This window comes from Ictalurus punctatus, chromosome 20 (assembly GCF_001660625.3).
Source record: "Ictalurus punctatus breed USDA103 chromosome 20, Coco_2.0, whole genome shotgun sequence".
Taxonomy (NCBI): Eukaryota; Metazoa; Chordata; class Actinopteri; order Siluriformes; family Ictaluridae; genus Ictalurus; species Ictalurus punctatus.
The window spans coordinates 8555145-8575282 of NC_030435.2; the positions used below are offsets into that span (position 1 = coordinate 8555145).

Below are 20138 nucleotides of genomic sequence, written 5' to 3' on the forward strand. Positions count from 1 at the left end.
ATCTATCTATCTATCTATCAAAACAGATTATAGATTAGGTATATATATATATATATATATATATATATATAGAGAGAGAGAGAGAGAGAGAGAGAGAGAGAGAGAGAGAGAATAAATAATCATTATACCTGCTCTTCTTCAATATGGGGCGGGGGCAGGCCACATGATCGGAGAGGCGTGGGGGGGGGGGGGGGGGGGGGCAAAGTTGAGAACCTCTGATTTAAATCAAGCTCTAAGCGCGTTGTTTTACCCTCCAGTCCAGTAGTCGGCAGTAATGCACCAAAATATGGTGACCAAATGCCAGAAAAGGTAAAAGAAGGAGGAGAAGGTAAAAGCAACCCTTATAAAGAGACGCGCATAAAATATGGCAGGAATACGGGGACACCTATACACCATATACCCTACAAAAACAAGTAGGCATGAGTGTGAGGCAGGGCAGAAACCCAAAGGAAGAGATGATAATTACGCGTTTTAGAATGCTTGCTTAAATCTTAGATTAAACAGAATAGGAAAACACCTCACTGGACTCTGTACACACAACAGACGGTAAAACACATTCTGTTAGACTGCAAAAGGTATGAGGAGGAAAGAACTGAGCTAGAGATGCAGATTGGAAAACAAAACATGACACTAGAGAACTTGCTGGGGAAAACATCTGGGGAAATGCACTGCCCCCTAATAAATTATTTAAAAAGTATTGGGATAATTGAGACTTTAATAATCTAGTAGGAATACCTAGTATATAGTTATTTATCTCTTTATTTAATTTTATTTATGTAGTATTGTTTTGGTATTATTTTTATTATTATTATTTCTTTATTTATTTACTTATTCATTTGTATTTTATTTTTTTCTGCCAATCCACTGCCCACACTCCAGTCCAGTAGGTGGCGGTAATGCACCTTTAGCTGGTTTGCCAACCGCCATTAAAACAAAAAGAAGAAGGTAAACGCGAGCACTTGAATCTCTGGTCTGAATTAATTGCTGTATGTTCTTGTATTAAGAAGCGGTTTGTTTAATCTAAGCTTAGTAGAGCTGCTAGTTAGAGTGGTTAGTTTAGCTGGGGAGCGCTGAAGGTTTTGCTCAGAAGGGAAATGAACGCGTCTGTACAGAGCTGTGTAGTGAAGCTGCTGAGAGGAAACGGCGGCGTGGGATCACATTGTGCTCTCAGGTTAGAGTTCCCGAAATCAGGAGCGCACTGAGGTGTGAAGGAAGGAGACTTCGTCTAGTTACATTAAACAAACCAAGCCATTTACGTTGAATGTAAACTTGAGTCGTTTTGGTTTTTCACGTTTCTAGCCTCAGAAGGAGAGCTACAGCTCGTCTGGGCCTCAAAAGTCACACCTTAAACACTCGACCCGTGTGTCTTTAGAAGTCATTAATCCTGCAGGGATGATGCCAACCCGGAAGTTAGCATCACCCCGGTTTCCTCGACAAAAAGCCAGCAGGATTTATCCATTGGCTATTAGATAATTGCAGAAAAGAAGCTTTTTGACCGACAAAAGTTTGATTCTTACGTTTTGTTCATCGAGATAATCTAAAATTAACACAACTTTTGACGTGTAAATACAATCGCCAGAAGTAAAAAACTAAAGTTAGGCTATAAACGAACTACAGTGCGGTCGCATGACTTCAACGTCACCACCGCGACGCTTCAGACAACTTTCAATCTTTATTTAAAAAAAAAAAAAACAACACTACCACTGGAAAAATACTATAAACTGCTGAATCTACAAGTCGGAAAGTTTGAGTTGGAATGGGTGGGAGGGGGATACAAGATGCATTTTAGCTTAATATTACTACATTTAATTTTGATTAGTCTGAATTGATGAACCAAAGGAGGTCAGATGAGGTGTAAACTGTTGAATTCTTCTTCACATCCAGTACTCTGCTTGTTCCTACTACAGTGAAGCATGGAGCCTTCCTTGTCACTACATCCTGATTTGGTAAGTGTGTCACTGCCTGTGCAAACCTAGCAGAACAACCCCTTACAATCCAGGTGACTGCTGTTTCTGAATAATGTCATGATTTACTAACATGGCTTTACTTTATTTCTAAAGAAATTGAAGTTGTTTTGAAAACCACACTACGGACTGACTTTGCCGGGGGGTTTTTTGTTTGTTTTTTTGCAGTTTTATTGTCTCCTGTCGTACCCTGACTTTAACAACTCCCTCTGAGACCCATCGTACTGTGGGTCAATGATGAAAACTAGCCAAATCTGAGAGCTGGCAATCTGCCGCCTATGATTATGCTAGAGAAGCGCGAGTGTGTGTGTGTGTGTGTGTGTGTGTGCGCGCACGTGCACGAGTGTGTGGGTGAAATGTCTGAGCAATGATGTAAATCTACTTTGATTGATGTGCAAGTCAATAATAATTGCTTACACTTTAATGATTGTGTCTACACTTGAACTGAGCTCAGACAGGATCATTTTTATTGCGTACATTTTAAATTTGTAGCAACAAATTGTCACCATTTTCCCATGTTTGTGTGTGTGTTCACCCAGGATTGGCCAGCCGTGCAGGCATGTCTTCCACTTCACCAGCAAACTGTTTTTAAAGGTATTAAGAGTTTTCTTGCTGAACACGGTGTATATTAAGATTTCTTTTTTATTTAATTTTTGATTGCTTTCATTTTGATTACTATTTAACTGTTTGCAATCTAGATAGCTAGCAGCTAAATTTTTGAAGCTACTGTCCTCCTTCTGTTTTTCTGTTACAGGGACTACTTTTACAGGTGCATCAATATTCCTATATTAAATGGCGCATTTGAATTAGTATTGAGTCACGTTAACGCTGCAATCCGAACAGCTGATTCAGATTAAGACCATATTCTGATTCCCATCCCTTTAATATGCCTGTTTTAATCAGAAATTTGTTGCATGCAAATACATTATTCAGAAAATCCACTGAAAGGAGATGTATGTGCATCCTCGGTCTCTAATGAATTGTGGGTTGCAACAGCATTATCTTGAATCTCCCAGAGAAATGACAGCGGGAAAGCACATGTGTAGAGCTCGCATGCTTACGGCAACCATGTATACAGGAATATTCCAACGCCTGTAAACATATAAACATTATATTCAGAATATGGCTGAAACCCGAATATAGACCTTTAAACGGAATTTGATGTGCATGTAAACGCACCGCTGTTGCCTTCACCTAGCTGACTGCTCAGATGGATAAAGATACTTGTGATTCTTAGGTTGATTTGAGATTTATGCTGTGTAGCATGAAGAAAAAGTCTCTCACATGTTAATCCTCACCATGTTGAACTCGACATCATCTCTGGAGTCACCATAACACAAGGAGCAGCTATTCGCGTGATCCTGTGCTAAAATCTCTCAATTCCCATCACTTGATGTAAAATTAAGTTGGTCAGAAGAAGCAGCCTACATGGTAAGTTTAGTTTAAACATAGTGGCAGAAAAAAGGTAATTTTTTTTTTTTTTTTTTTTTTTTTTTTTTTTTTTTAAATTTATAATAGAAAATAACGTTTTCCTATCTGATTGGTTTGATGTGATCTTGCATTATTTGTAATGGATTACTGCAATTATTTGCTGAATAAATTTTTTTCAAAATTCAAATAACTGGTCCTCATTTCAATTTGAAACAGTAGTTTGGATTAATGCACTCACTCACTACAAAGTCCATTTACCAGCAGATGCTTTTTAACCCTCCTATTATGTTGGAGAAAAAGTTACATCCATTATGTTATGGGTCAAACTTACTTCCACAGTTTAAATACACACACAAACAGCAAAGGACAGCTTAAAACGGTAAACATTTATTATGGCTCTTCTGAGACAAACCATAAGAAGAAATATTTGCGTACAACTTTGACCTAAAATGAGGAAAGTTGAAAAATTTCAAAGAGAAAAAGTGAGATTAACCATGATTCTGACTGACTAATAAACCAAATTGGGTTTCCAAAAGCCTCTTTCAACAATGTTCCGAGCTGAGCCAAGGTAGATGTAACATTTGGTATTCAGAGTAAGAAATAATTTTCATGAGTTTAGACTGCTATGACTAATGCACAACAAATGTCCTGGCTGTGGCTCGTACCTTTTAAAAAATAAATAAAAATGCAACAGGCAGTGTTTGGCATCATCACTTTCCCTCAGTTGAAGTTTATATTGGCATTTATAAAGGAAATTATTCATTATAGCATGGCAAAAGCATTTCTGGTGGTGAAGACTGAAACTGAATTGCTCACGGTAATGTGGATTTGTACGAGTTAGTGTATACACTCTCTTACCATCATGCCATGTTTATATGATGTACTGAAAAGTTGCAGATTAATGTACATTTTCTAATAACATTTTGTTTATAATGCATTCTAAGAGGCTTGGAGTGAAGTATGTGAAAACACACTGCATAGATAACCATGATGGATGATTACATGAGAATCAGTAAAACGAGAGAAGACGACACAAAGGGCACAGTAAATGTGATCCAGTTGTGTGTGATAATGTGTGATGTGGATGTTTGGAGCAGAGGAGTTAATTATGAAGAGAGTGGGATTGTCTGACAGTTAGAGGACAAAGTTTCAGAGATTAGATACAATTCTGGAGAAAGTTTGGTTGCTAAGGCAGTGGAAGTTGGATAGAGGAATGGCAAGCAGGATTTGGGGGGATTTTGAAGGGATTTGTAGGAAAGTTGTAGGATTTTTTTAAACGAGACTCATGTTCATCCTAGTGTGAGATCAGACTCATCACTGTTGTCCCACATAGCTCACTGCTGGTCCTTCTCTGTTTTCCTTCTATATATGTATGTTCTCTCAGTGAGGTAATACATGATTTGTCATATTGCTGCTATACTGATGACACTTAACTTACTTTCCTCCCTCAGCCACATGCTTTGGCTTGTATCATAACATGTCTTTTATGAAGAATGACAGCTTATCTCCTGAATGGAAATTGCATCAACATTGAGATGCTGTATTTCCCCGGAGATGCTCATCATCTCCTTAGAAAGCTCTACGATCAGACCAGTGTTGGGGAAGCTACTTTGAAACTGTAGCTTTTCAAACTACAAGCTACTCATAGTTGAAGTAGTTAAGCTACAGTCAAGCGACCCTTTTAGAAGAGTAGTTAGCTAAATTTACAAGTTACTAAAAAAAAAAAGGTAGCTGACTATACTCATCAAAAAAAGAAACGTCTTCTCGCAGTCAATTGCTTTTATTTCCAGCAAATTTCTTAACATGTAAATATTTGTATTAGCATAAACATTCAACAACTGAGACATAAACTGAACAAGTTTCATAGACATTTGTTTAACAGAAATGGAATAATGAGTCCCTGAACGAAGGGGTGAAGGTGGGGGGTGGGATGTTAATATACCAGTCGGTATCTGGTGTGGCCACCAGCTGCTTTAAGTACTACAGTGCATCTCATCCTCATGGAGTGTGCCAGATTTGTCAGTTCTTGCTGTGAGAAGAGTGGGGTCACTCTTCCACCAAGGCATTTGCAAATTCTCGATCACGTCTGGGGGACACATGGTTACATGTCATTTTCCACTGCAAAGGCGATCAGCTGACATTCCTGTCTCCCTGTAGCACTGTCTTAGGCGTCTTACATCACAGACATTGCCATTTATTGCTCTGGCCACATCTGCAGTCCTCATGCCTCCCTGCAGCAGGCCTATGGCATGTTCACACAGGTGAGCAGGAACCCTAGACATCTTTCTTCTGGTGTTTTTCAGAGTCAGTAGAAAGGTCTCTTTAGTGTCCTAAGTTATTGTAACTGTGACCTTAATTGCCTACCGCCTGTAAACTATTCGTGTCTTAAGGACTGTTCCACAGGTGCATGTGCATTAATTGTTTATGGTTCATTGAACAAGCATGAAAGACATAGTTTAAACCCTTTCCAATGAAGATTTGGATTTTTACAAAATTATCTTTAAAATACAGTCTCCTGATGTTTATTTTTTGCGGAGTGTACATGTTGCTACTTAAATGGGCAACATTTTTAGTATGTCATGATTTGATATTGGATTAGATGAAGTATTTAAATTCTTTGGTTTGCAATGATTACATATAACGGTGTAAGATTTATTATTTGAATAATACTTAAGGAACATGAACTTTGACAAATAAAGCCACGGGTAATTGGATTTTTCATTGCCGGAATCAGTCACATCTCCCGCTCCATCATCGATAATAAGGAAGAGAGTGTTGAACCTGAATAACTGATACTTCCGATAGGCTAATACATGCATTGATTAATAATAATTATTATTGTTGTTGTTTTACCACTAATTAATTAATTAATCATGGAAATAATAATAAACAATGAATTTAAGAAAAAAACTTAAGACAGGAACTTTTTTCTCTTGCTGCTTCCTTAAACGATGTTGAGAAATACAATCGGACTGTTGTTTTCAGAACATCAAATAAATCCCTTGGCATACAGTGATCAATGTATTGAATTATTTTATTTTATCTGTAAGTAACTGTAAACATTGTGTTGTGTTGCCTATTCACAACAAAGCACCAGTAATATTCTCTATATCAGAGAATAAACTCCAGTGTTAGTTTATTATGTTATTATCATTTACCTGCCCCATACATCACGTAACCATCTGTGGCTGGTCACTTTGTGTCCATCAGACAGTCTCTTCCTGTTCATGTGAGCTAGAGTGAGGCTTTTAATTCATGTGTAGCAAGCAGGCACCATAGATATGCACTGAAGAGGTCCGTTATAATTGGACAAAATACGTAGCGATTGCTCACGCTACATCATTATTCATTTGAAAAAGTCATTTGTTACTGGAAAAGCTGCACTAATACTACAGTCGCAGAGGTACTGTCACGCTACTGAAAAATGTAGTTAAGTTAGTAGCGTCACTAATTTTAACTAGCTACTCCCCAACACTAGATCAGACCCTCTGACAACTCACACAACCCAAATAACATTCTCTCCTTTTCTCCCATTGTAAAGGATTCTCCCTTACAGCAAAAGAAAGGATCTGGCCATTTTACCCACTGAGTGTGCTCAATGCCCTTGTCATCTTTAGATTGAACACGTCTTCTCCCATACACCATCACACCACTGCAACTGATACAGATTGCAGCTGCACAGATGGTTTTAATGTCACCAGGTTTTCCCACATGCTGCTTACCACTGGCTTCCTGTAGCTGCCTGTAAGTTAAAACACCAATGCCTGCCAACAAAACCAAAAACATACCAACCCCTCACCTAATTGAAGGCACTTATCCAACCCTGCTTTGTGCTACATTCTCTCTGTGCCACAATCAAACCAGAGTTAGTCTTAGCAGAGTTAGTTAATAAAAATAAATAAATAAATAAATAAATAAATAAATAAATGTGGGTTTTATGTGGCACAATAATGTTTATATAATAATAATTGTTTATGTGTAATCACATTTAAAAATGTATATCATTAATAAAATATATGCTATAAAAAATAAATACTGTATCCATTCTGTATCATAATACTGCAATACGTTAGATATCCTGTGAAGCAGACGACTATACTCTTGGTAGAATGTTACACAGTTGTCCAGGTCATGTAATTATTAGTCGTCTGCTTCACAGGATAAGTCCTTTACTGACTTTATTACTATAAAGCGCTGGTGCACGTTTCTGAGAGATTAGCTTCAGGGGGATTTAATGGGAGAAAAATAAAAAATATATTAAATTGTACTTGGTTCTCATTTCACTCCAGAGTAAGACAATGCACCATTTGTCCTTTCTGTGTGTTTATTGTTTGAGAAATAGGAGAGAGAATCTCGAATGTGCAGTGAATCTCTGGTGACCGCGAGCCAGTCTAAAATGCGATCGACTGTGAATGACGTCACTTCCAAATACAAACATGCCCCATAGTATACTCCCACCCCCAACACTGATTGGCAGGTTTCTGTGCAAGGCATGGGAAATGCAAATGCAAATGGATTTGCCATTTTGTTTAAATATTGGCAGGCTCCATATGCAACCCAGAGGAAGTGAAAACGCAAACAGGGTAATTGCCATTGCTATTTCAATATGACAGGATTATAACACGAAACACGGGAAATGCAACTGCAGATGGACTTTTTGTTTCCGTTTGGCAGACATTGTACATTCGTGTTAATGAAAATGGAAATGATAATACACGATTTGCATTGTCATTTGAATTATGTCAGAACAAATGCGTCCACACATAGGAAATGCAAATACAGTTTGCAATTGCTTTTGAATATTGTCTGCAAAATATTTCCACAGCTCCAAGTGGAGAATTATTCGGGGCTAAAGAAAATCTTCGGGGCAAAACGTGATTTATTTTAAAATATGTATAAAAATGTATAATATGTATTAAATATTATGTAATATTATTTTCTTAACAAATTTGAAACGCAAGTAACGCATTTTTATTGACATCAGTGACTGTAATCAAATGACAAATTTAAAATGTAATGTGTTACATTACTGCGTTATCAGAAAAAATCATTAGATTACAGATTACTTTGTAACGCAATACACTCTGGTCATAACAGCTGAGCCTTTGGTTGTCTTTTAACAATGACTGAAGACATACAACTTTACTAATCACTGTTTTTTTCTGTTGTGTTTCACCATGGTCATGGAGAAATTACATTTTGTTCCGATGTATGAAAGCTATATAGGGGAATGATGATAAAAACCTAATTGACTTAAAAAGGCAGTAGAGGAGAAAGACAGGATCTATGACAGGCAATGTTGCGTGAGATAGAATTAGAGGCGTTTGTAGTGCGTTTAATTTACCTAAAGGTCTCAAATGACAAGATGGAGTCTATAATGATTCTGTGGTTAGGAACCATGGGAAGAGATGATAGCTGTATCATTAATGTGGAGTTTTAATAAATCAGTTGATTTAGAGTCAAAAAGGATTAATTCAGTCGTCACTGTCACTTGTTACACTTGTCGAATGTTTTGAGGACTTGAAGTATGAATGGTACTCTTCCAGTCCCACACATAGTATAAATTCTAGATCAATTTTACTTGTTTGTCCAAAGACCTTGAATGTGTTGTTGCTAATAAGCACCATTCCTACCTTCAATCTAACATCAATTTGAATCCGTTAAGTCTGGATTCCAACCACAACACAGCAATGATACCGCCCTGCTCAAAGTCATCGATCACCACCTCACATCTGCACACTCTGGACCCCTCAATTTCCACATATTGTTTGGTCTGAACACAATGTGTATCACTCTGTCCTACTGCCCAGGTTACATGAACTTAATATTTCCCTTTTGCTTGTATATAATATACAGTTCATTCTCACTGGGGACTAAGTCCCCTGTGAGTTAAAACCTAAAATCACCCTTTGATTAAAATCTGTTGTTTCCATCTTGGCAGCACAGCTTTTCATAGACCCTGCCTTTATGGATCTATGGCTGAATGCCTTACCCATGCTTCTAATACTGCACCTCCCCATTGCAAACATCATCCCTCAAAAAAGTGACAGAACAATGGGCACCACAATAGGTTTAACATTTTGTTTGAGCACTAAGCATTCTACAGTACTATCAGTTTGCAAAGTTTTCTGCAGTTTACACTGGAGAGTTTCACCCCTCCTAACCACAAGGGACAGTGGGAATCTTCGCTGAAACGTCCTCAGCTCAGCAAGAGAGACAAACTCTAGCTTGATTGAGACTTCCTCATGAACACTGTCCACTTGGGAACAGTGCCCAATCTTAAGTAACTTGTAATATTAAATAATTTGTTCTTTATTTCAGATATGTTCATTTTCTAAGATTTAATTTTTGGCAGTAATCATTTGGCACAAATCATTGATGCACGTGATCCATAATAAGAACCAAATGGCTAAGAATGCAGAGAGTAGCCTGATTTCTGACAATGAGGACAATTACAGACAAATTAAACCATGAAAGGTGTTGAACTGAAACGAATGCCTTTTTGTTAGTGATCACCTAATCAAATGAGTTGGAGAATGCATGGCTTGGAAATAATGTCATATTGTATGTATTGGAGGCCTTATGACTCAGAGAATGACCCAGTTGGCAAAGGTTTCTGTCCAATTTTATACCCAATAAATTGATTTTACAGTGCTCCATGAATGTGAACTTGCAGATTGTTCCTTTTGATGTCCAGTATGCTTACTATGGTACTTTTTGTGTGGTTGAATAAAAGTGAATCTTAAGATAAAATGAGTATACAGGTATATCAATTTATACCATTAGAACTTGAGCACAATAGTGACAATCAATACACATACCTGCATAACAAAAAAATAATAAGAAAATAAGCTATATGGGTATCTATTTAAAATATCAAGCTAGCTAGTAAATGTTAGTGAACTGGCTAAGCTAATATTACCTAGTGTTGCCTAGCTTTACCTCTGGTGTTCACCTGTTGCACTTACTCTCCTTCAATAAAATATTTTGAATGGCAAAATGATCATCAGCATTCAAAAAATCAGCATTCATTCACTCAGCTTCGCTAACTGCTTTATCCTGGAAGAAATGAATGATAGAAATATTAGCCAGATGAATTTTTTGCTGCTTCAGGGAAATGCTTTTGGAGCATAGTTTTGCAGTAAAGTTAATGATACTGTATCTTGTAATGTATTAGTCACAGTATAAATGTAGCTATGCAGTAAGGTTTTGTGATATAATATAATCAGCCAGTACTGTAAATATTTCCAAGAATACCACCCTGACTGTCAGTATTATAGTGGTGTGATTACATTGTTTATATTATAGAAATTACAGAAAATCTTTGCACTGTAATAAATTTGAATGATGAAAACATTAATAATCACAATTGTGGGAACCTTATCCTAAAATATAGGTAATTATGTTTAATGTTAATATTTATCTTGTAAAGGTTTATCACAGGTCATTAGTTCTTTATTTGAGTAATAGGAGCATTTGGGGTACCATGAAGGTCTGACCTGGATGCAGCTGTCTTGAGCAACTGGGCTATTTAAAGACACTTGAATAGGTTTTTAGGTTGTTACATAATTTCTCAATTTATTTCTTTCAGCATTGTGTTATATTAAATAACAATGTAGTCCTGGCTGTGAACTTAATAAATTTTATATTTATAAATGAAGCCTTAAATAAATTTTTTCAGTTTAAGTTGTCTACCTGTTTTTTGTTTTTTTTATACACACACACACACACACACACACACACACACACACACACACACACACACACACACACACGGTCGTGTGGAGAAAAAAAAATACACCCCATGGAAATTTGTTGTTTTTATTTTTTACATTGGACAAGCAAACATTTGATCCTGTTTGAAACAGTGCCTGTTAATAAAGGTGATACACTATCAACTGACACATAAGATTCACATTTTGTAGTAATGTTCACAATTTAAATTAACAAAAAACAGATCAGTAACATGGAAAAAGTAAGTACACCCCTACATTTATCACACCTGCCAATCCATATAATTAGAATCAGCTGTTCAAGATTGGGTGCCAGTGATTAGAACCTGCTTAGGGAGTGCTGGTGGAACCCGTCTTATTTATACCCCTCTCATATCTAGTGTCTGGTGTTCCTTTTGTTATTGAGGTGTGTGGTGTCATCATGCCAAGATTTAAAGAGCTCTGTAAGGCCTTCAGAAAAAGAGGTTGTGGATGCCTATGAGTCTGGTAAGAGATATAAAAAGATGTCCAAATTATTTGAAATACATCTGTAACAAACGTCACAGATGGGCAAAGAGGAGGTGGGAACCAGCTGAATGTAAACAAAGTTTAATAACCAACATAGCTCAAACATCATGTAAAATACACATGCCTCTATCTCACTGTCCCCCACTGGCACTTCCAGCCGCTCATTTATCTCTCACTCTCTCCCACTGATTAGTCAAATCAGTTCCAGGTGTGCATCCTCACAACCTGGCTTCTCCCTCCTCCTCGTTACTGCCAATTTGTCCACGGCTGGCCATCCCACAAATTCAGCCCAAGAGAACACTGTCTGATACAAAAAGAAGTTTCCAAGAACCGCAACATTTCATCACAGGATCTGTTAGTAAGTCTTGCAACTGTTGGTGTCAAAGTGCATGCTTCTACAATCAGAAAGAGATTGCGCAAACTTGACCTGCATGGGAGGCGTATCAGGAAAAAGCCTTTGATGTCTAAAAGGAACACTAAAGCAAGACTACAGTTTGCCAATGAGCATGTAGGCAAAGACGAGGCCTTTTTGAATAATGTGATCTGGACAGAGGAATCAAAGAAAGAGTTGTTTGGCCACAGTAACTGCAGACATGTTTGAATCCCACTGAAATCTTGGTTGGGGAAAAGGACAGTACATGCAAGAAAACGTCTTACAACTGAAAAAATATTGCATGGAAGAGTGCTCAAAAATTCCAGCAACCTGTGGACAATTATGCAAAATGTCTACAAGAAGTTATTTCTGCTAAAGAGGGCAATACTAGCTTATGAGGCCAACAGTGTGCTTACTTTTTCCACAGAAAGAATATCACATCTATTCATATTTCTGTCAAATAAATGATTAAAAAAGCTCATTTTCCAATGTTGTTTTGTTCAAGTCATTGTTTCAAAGATGATCAAATGTTTGCTTGTCCAAATATGTCAAAAAATCCAACAATTTCTGTGGTGTGTACTAATTTTTTCACAGGACTGTTTGCCTACATGATACCATTATATTCAGTAACTTCTTTCTGTGCTTGATTTTCTTCTTTCCTGCATCTTGGATAGCTGTAGTCTGCTGATTGAATTTCTTTTTAAATTAGGGTTTGTTTCAGGTACTTTAGAAATTGGGGTGTGTGATATGTATTGGATATGTAAATAAGGGATTCACAGATATGATCCTGTTTTCAAGCAGATGAATCAATTGGCTTAAAAATTTACTGATGCAGATTCATTCATATATCGTTCAGTGCACTCAAATCTGTGCACATTTGATGAATAAGGGCGATTGTATAGTTTGACATTTACTGTGGATTCTATAGCCTTTACAATATGTACTGCAGCGATTTCCATATAAATCATTTCACAATGTTTTATTCATGAACAATAAAAACACTACAATGAACAAGTTAACTGTTCATTGTAATACACAAATAAATATTTGAGACTTGCCTCATCTCTTGACTCTGTACTCATGTTCACATGAAACCTGAGAACTGGGGAGAAATGTGAGCTCAGTGACTGTGGCATGGGTGCTGGTGTCAGAGGAGCTGATTTGAGTATTTTGGAAATGGCTGATCTTTTGACACAACAGACAAAAAACATCAAGTGAACAGCAGTTCAGCAGTGCCCTTTGTCAACAGTTCCAGCCCCCTTCCTAGTTCTAATAATTTTAGTTCCTAATAAAATGGAGAGTGTATTTTTGATTACAGTCACTTATAAAGAGGAAATGTACTAATCTGATTTTTGGTACATGTGCCATTTCCTGTATTTTTGGTGAGGATATATACAGTGGGGTCCAAAAGTCTGAGACCACATTGAAAATCTGGGATTTTATTTTCATTTAAAATTGAAAATAAACAGGTTTTTAGGATGTTTAAATATTCAAAACTAAGAAAGTAAATGTTGAACATTAAATATTCAAGATATTGAAGATTCTTCAGTATTTCCAGGTCCCTATTTAAATGTAAGCAAATTAGTGACATCGACCATGTTATCTGTTTTGTAGAAAAAGTCAGATTTTCCTCATGACTAATCTACTGAAGCATGTGTTCAGACGAAACTCTGATGGATTTGATCAAAAATGGATCATAAACTTTCGCACAAACCTGTGGAGACGATGCCAGCTCATCTGCACACTGTCATTAAAGCAAAAAGGGAACATACCAAATACTAAGAAACTCTGAAATTCATGTAAACAATTCAAAGATTCTACTCAAGATTTTGTCAATAACACAATTTGTAATGAACGTTGTTGGCTTCAATTAGAAAAGAATGGAAAATAGAATACTAGTGTTAGACTTTACACTGTACATGCACTCTGGAATCTAAGCAAAGTTTTATAAAGTCGATTCCCACCTCTGCCCTGTGCTCATGGAGCTGGCATGTTCTCCCTGTGCTTCGGGGGTTTCTTCAGGGTACTCCAGTTTCCTCCCCCTCTCCAAAGACGTGCGTTGTAGGCTGATTGGCATTTCCAAATTGTTACTGTATAAATTTATACTAATTGATACACTGTAGTGTGTGTGTGTGTGTGTGTGCAGTGGGTTGTCTGGGTTGTCCAGGGTGTCCCCTGTCTTGTGCCCCAAGTCCCCTGGGATAGGCTCCAGGTTCCCTGTGACCCTGTTTAGGAGAAGCGGTACAGAAAATGGATGGATGGAACGTCCTAGTCATATGTGTTCTGGTTTCATCTGAGATGTTTTTTGGAAACATCCCAATGAGATGTTTTTAGTGTTTCTTTTTTGCAGGATTCGCTTAGATCAGGTGAGCAGGAGTTAGCAAAACACTGAACAATAGTGCTTCAACAACTAGGATGTGAGCTTGAGCACTCTGTCATAAACTAACTTGTTAAATAAAATCATATTGTTTTAGAAAGTCAAATTATAAAAAGGCCTCTACACGGCTAGCATGTTCATCTGACCATTCCATGCAGGTTTAGAAAGAGCCTAAGTTTAGACTGCATCTAGGCAACAGCCAGTACATGATTTCCAAATATGTGCTGAGTTGTGTTATTCAAACTACCATGCAAAAGCCAATAAATAAAAACATTCACAAACTTGGAAGCTCCTTGCAGTTTTTGGTTTTATTCAAAATAGACAGCTGGCACATTGAATGGCATTAGGTCTGTGTTTCAAAGCTGCTGTGATAGTGCCATCTGGCTGTAGCAAATGGGCCAGTGTTTTTTTAAAATTTGATCCTTTTCTCCAAACATTGCTCCAAATGTTTTCCCCCGTAAGCCTATGAATATAGACTGTTCTTGCAGAAACATCCAGCTTAGTCTTAGCAGCTGCCAAAAACACAGAGCTGGTCAGACTTGTAGAGCATCTTTACCAGCTGGTAATTTATTTTCCAGATTTCTTATTACTGACTAAAGTGATTGAAAAATATCTGATATTTTCTAATTGCCTGTAATGTTGTGTCCACAGCTGGAAAAGATAGTTTAACAGTTTGATCAGGTCACTCTGTGTTTTGGCAGCTGGAAGCTCATCAGACTATCAGGGTTCAATTCAAACCCCAGGACTACAAGAGAGAGCACGCGAGCAAGCCCTAACTGCTCGTGTGTGTGTGTGTGTGTGTGTATGTACTGGATCCTGTCTCAGATGTAAGTTCCTTTGCACAGAATAGTCTGTAAATGATTATTACATGCAGTGTAGATGCAAACGTGCAACAGTTCAGAAGACGAGTTTAATTAAAAAGCAGGTTTATTCTCTGGTCAAACACATGCTGCACTGTTGCAGCGTCACGTGCAGAAATCACGAAATGTGAGATTTATCCAGAGAAGTGCAGATTTCCGTTACAGTCGCTCATGTTGCGCTCTATCGCCCTCCACCGAGAATGCGTGCGCCATGGTCACGTGACCCGGACGCCACGGCACAGGCTGTGAGGCGTCGCTGTAGCTGAGTGACTTCTCTGTTCTCCGCCGCCGCAAATCACTGGCGCTAGCAGCATCCCGATTTCCCGGAGCCGCGTCTTCTGTCGCTCCAGACGCGAGTGCACGAGCCAGTAACCCTTTAGAGCGTTTGCTGTCTCGAGTCGGATGCTCGCGCGGACGCTCATGCTGCCCGTTCGGGCTTTGAGATCGAGCCGTGTGTGTGTGTGAGAGACTGGGATACGGGGAGGAGACCGAATGGCGGAGCGTGATGCATTACCGCTGCCGCTGGACATCAGAGCGCGGATCGCCGAGCTGGAACTGGAGCTGTCGGAAGGTGAGTGGAGGTTTCCCCGGTGGAGGAGGCCTACATTACGGTGGCTCCGGGATGAGGCTGAGGCAAAGCCAGACTAAACACATGCAGACTGACGTGTTTAAACGGGCACGGGCCTTTTCTTTGCGTGTTTACATTCGCTGTACAGTGTTCATGCGTGCTGACGTGCGACCTTGTATGACACCAACTGGGCCTTAATGGTTCCGCTTTTATTTTATAATCGGTTCTGGTGTCAGAAGAACCGTGCACTGAGATTTCTGCAGATTCTGACACACACCATTCACTTTCTCATAAACCCCCAGTCTTTCTCTTTCATCTAGACGCACAGTACGCTGTCTGAATGTGAATGTTTCTCCTAGTGTGTGTGTGAGAGAGAGAGTAACGGGGTTTGTTTTGCTCACTCTTCTAACGGCTGTGCTGTCCTCGCGCTCTGACCTGTACAAGTGAGAGGATGAACAGGACACAGATTTGTGTTCTGAATATAACTTGCACATGGGGACTCTCTGTCCCGTTTTCTTTGCATTCTAGAGACTCTTGGCTGTGGGGCTGCACGATATATCGTTTGCTTATTGTTATCACGATTAGGTTTGTGATCGTGATGCTATGACGCAGTGTCGTGTGGGTGATACGCCATTTCCGGCGAGGTTAGTCAGAATCCTGGTCAGATAGGCAGCCAGCTGCACTGTTCCAGTCATTCTAGTGTGAAACAGGGCCATTTCCAGATATAAGCGTTCCCTCAACTCATCCGAATGCTGTATTTAACCAGAAAATCTAATGTTAGTTGCTGCCTCCCAGATCGATCCTGAGGTCAGGTAACATGTGGAGGTTTATATGTTCTCTCTGTGTCCGCATGGGTTTCCTCAGGGTGCTTAGGTTTCCTCCCTTGAATGTGTTTGGTTTGTGCATGGTGATGAACTGGAATATTCTTGCCTTGTGGCTAGTGTTCATGGTATAGACTCTGGTGGATGTCGACCCGATTGATTGTTTTTGCTAATTAATTAGCAGCGATAATCGTTTGCCGGAACTACAAGTTATCAGCAAAAATTCACACCAATAGTTTTTCCCCGGTTGTGTCCAGAATGGTCCACTGTCATTATATAGAACGAGAGCAGCCTCTAGAGGTGGACAAATCACTGACAAATTTTGCGTTATTTGAAGTGTTTTTTGATTTATTTTGTATGTCTGTTTTATTTGGTATTTGGAGTGTTACTTTTTGGTTCAGTTTGGACATATATATTTTATTTACTTTAATGTCTAGTAATAGTTAATATATATTAATATTTATATATTTAGTTCATTTATAAAAAGTACAGTACATTTTCATGGTACAGTCAGTACTGTTTATTTTTGTAACAAAGTTCAGCAGTATATTTTACTTTGATTGTTATGTTTTCATTCAGTATCAGTGTAAAAAACTTTAAGTTGATTTATGGGTTATCAGCAGGTACCGACCAACTTGGGTATCAGTAATGGTAAAATCCACTATCGGTCCACCTCTAGACTCTGGATTCATTGCACCACTGACTGAGATAACCAGTTATGATGATGACTGAATATAAATGAATATATGTATTAGGTGAGGTGGGGGATTCAGAAATGAGGGAGGATAATGTTATTAACTTTAACAGCAGCACCTAGCACATAACTGTGGTTAAGAAAAATCTGAACAAAAAATTAGGAAAGCAAAGTTTCAGTTAACATAAGAGTTATATTTTTCCAATCACTTTATTGGCATTTTTTTTGCCTTTCAGAATGAGAAGAATACAGCCTGTACTAACTGTGCTTTATAGACTCTGCCTACTAAACCAAGTGTATTTTGATTGATAGAATTTTTGCCAGTAGTGTTAACGAACTTGGAAAACTATGTAGCATCAGTATTCCATACAGCACATTTCTCTGAATAGTTGGGGCAGTGTTAAGTGAAATTACATTTTAATATATTTTATTTTCTTCTATAATACACCTTTGTGTGTTCTATGTAAAAGCATTTCTATTTAATATATTTCCTTCCATTTATAGTTCATTATATTATGAGAAGTGAGCTTGAATTTTGATGTGAATGCTTTATTAGACAAAACAATAATTTTCCCTATCTCATGGCATCTGTTTCCCCTCTTGCAATATATTTCTCAAATTGTGTTTCACTATTGACTGAAATCTCTGCATGTTTGTCGTTTTAAATGGTTTTGATGGGAAAAGAAATAATTAACAATCATACTAGAAAATATTAAATGCACATCTGGCAAGTGTGATGTAATATTTTAATGTTTTATTAGCAGGAAAACATCAAGTGTACAGAGTAATGCACTCTTACCTTAATATGTATTCAGTATGTACATTTATGCTTATTATTTATGCCGTCAAAAACAGTAGGATAAACATTAATAAAATTGATGTGGAGAACAATGAGGCCACTATAACTGTAACAGCTGCCACGCAGGTTTGAATGACTGTTATAACATTTTGTCATCTTGTAGATCTGCAGGTTCTGTATGTCATTTATTTCTAAAATGTCCGTTGAGGGACTTGAAAAGATAGGCACTCAAGCCAAACAGGTGATGAAGAGATGTCTGGAAATTTAATAGGAAGTTTGCATTACTGCACTTTTATCAGTATGCTTGGTATCTGTTTGGAGTTGCAAACGATGCAGCGCCACTGATTCACTTTTAATCGTGATAAGTCCTAAAAATCACAATACACAGCGTCTCTTTCAGCTGTGACTGTGTATGTGAGCACATTTGTAGCACGAGAACAAAGAACAAACCCTACCCTAACAGTAGAATGATCCTATAATGCAATGCGACATGGTGTTGATTCCTGAGCCTCACTATAGCAATACTGATATCACAAAAGTCTGCAATATGCAAATGAGCTCTCTAACAAACCACATTGTCTCTGTTAAGTGAGCGTTGTGACCACAGATTCCAGGTACATTTTTTGTTGGTGTGTTAATTCATGCAATAATACTACTATAATCATAATAATAATACTAATAATACTAATAATAATTTTCTTAAAATTAACAAAGGCCATAACCTGTTCAGCGGTTTGTTTTAATATACTGCTTGGCATATTGCATTCACAGTAGCATCACACTCGCTGTGCTATTTCTGTCCATATCTTGCAGACTGTCTTGACTCTGGTGTTGGGAAAATGACAGTTATTTTGACCCAGGACAAACCTCTTGTGAGTCACACTAGGTCAAAAACAAAAAAATTGTTGCATGACCCTGGGAGTGTAAGTGTAGGCAGACTGGAGGGTCTGTTCATGCTGAAGCAGAAGCAGGCAAGTTTCATGTCGATTGCATCATTCCACCAAACAAAAGGAGATTTTTTTTTTCCTCGTGTGTTTCATAGTATGCTTATCTTTGTGTTTGTGTGTGTGGAAGCGAAAAGTGCTCGTTAGTATAAAAACTCATCTCAGCACTGACCCGAAACAGTGTGTCACCCACCCTCAAGAAGTATTCACTTGCTTTTCTTTACATTTATGTTGATATTTGAGAGAATTCTGCCTTGAGATAATTCAGAGGATTTTAAAACACTGTTTTACAGACTTTGCTCTACAAATAGGCCTATTTTCTAGTTGCATTTAGCTTGTTCTTGTGTATGCTAATATCACGGTACACGATATGGCCAAAAGTATGTGGACACTTGACCATATGTGCTTGTTGAACATCCTATTCAAAAAGCATGGCAGTACTATGGAGTTGTCCCCTCCATTGATGCTATAACAGCTTCCACTCTTCTAGGAAGGCTTTCCACTAGATTTTGGAGCAAGGCTGTGGGGATTTGTTCAGCCACTAGAGCATTAGTGAGATCGGGCACTGATGTGTGGCGAGGAGCCCTGGGGTGCAGTCTGCGTTCCAATTTATCCCAAAGGTTAGGGTTAGGGTTAGGGTCAGGGCTGTGCGCAGAACACTTCAGTGCTTCCAGACTAAGCTTGGCAGGCCATGTCTTTATAAAGGTTGCATTTTGTGCACAGAGGCATTGTCATGCTGGAACAGGTTTGGGCCTCTTAGTTCCAGTAAAAAATGGAAATCATAATGCTACAGAATACAAAGTCATTCTAGACAATCATGTGCTTCCAACTTTGTGGTGACAGTGTGGGGAAAGCCCACATATATGGGTCATGGTCAGTAATTGTGTAACAGGAGTTAAGCGATGAACATGTGGCAGTCAGTAAAGCCCGTTCACCACCCATGATAAATGCACTGAGCAGCGGTGCCATGTCCTACACTTCCATTTTAATTAATGTGGCCTTTTACAGCAAAAGTGCACTTGATGCACACACAAAGCATGTATTTATGCCATCACCTCCATGACTTA

General features: G+C 38.3%; 1 protein-coding gene and 2 long non-coding RNA genes across 3 annotated transcripts in view; all 3 read left to right on the forward strand.

Annotated features, from left to right (window-relative positions):
- Positions 1-862: 862 nt before the first annotated feature.
- Positions 863-7265, forward strand: LOC108280586 (uncharacterized). Its single transcript, XR_001815806.3, has 4 exons — positions 863-1171; positions 1885-1946; positions 2504-2558; positions 2719-7265. It is a non-coding gene; the product is annotated as an uncharacterized LOC108280586 (long non-coding RNA).
- Positions 7266-11477: 4212 nt separating this feature from the next.
- LOC128628816 (uncharacterized) lies at positions 11478-12489 on the forward strand. The gene is made up of 2 exons (XR_008393069.1): positions 11478-11614; positions 11829-12489. It is a non-coding gene; the product is annotated as an uncharacterized LOC128628816 (long non-coding RNA).
- Positions 12490-15473: 2984 nt separating this feature from the next.
- Positions 15474-20138, forward strand: part of dip2cb (disco-interacting protein 2 homolog Cb) — a 68879-nt gene continuing 64214 nt past the window's right edge. Inside the window, exon 1 of the mRNA XM_017495385.3 lies at positions 15474-15816. Coding sequence (XP_017350874.2) covers positions 15738-15816 — 79 coding nt within the window. The 5' untranslated portion in view covers positions 15474-15737. The remainder of the gene's footprint in view (positions 15817-20138) is intronic.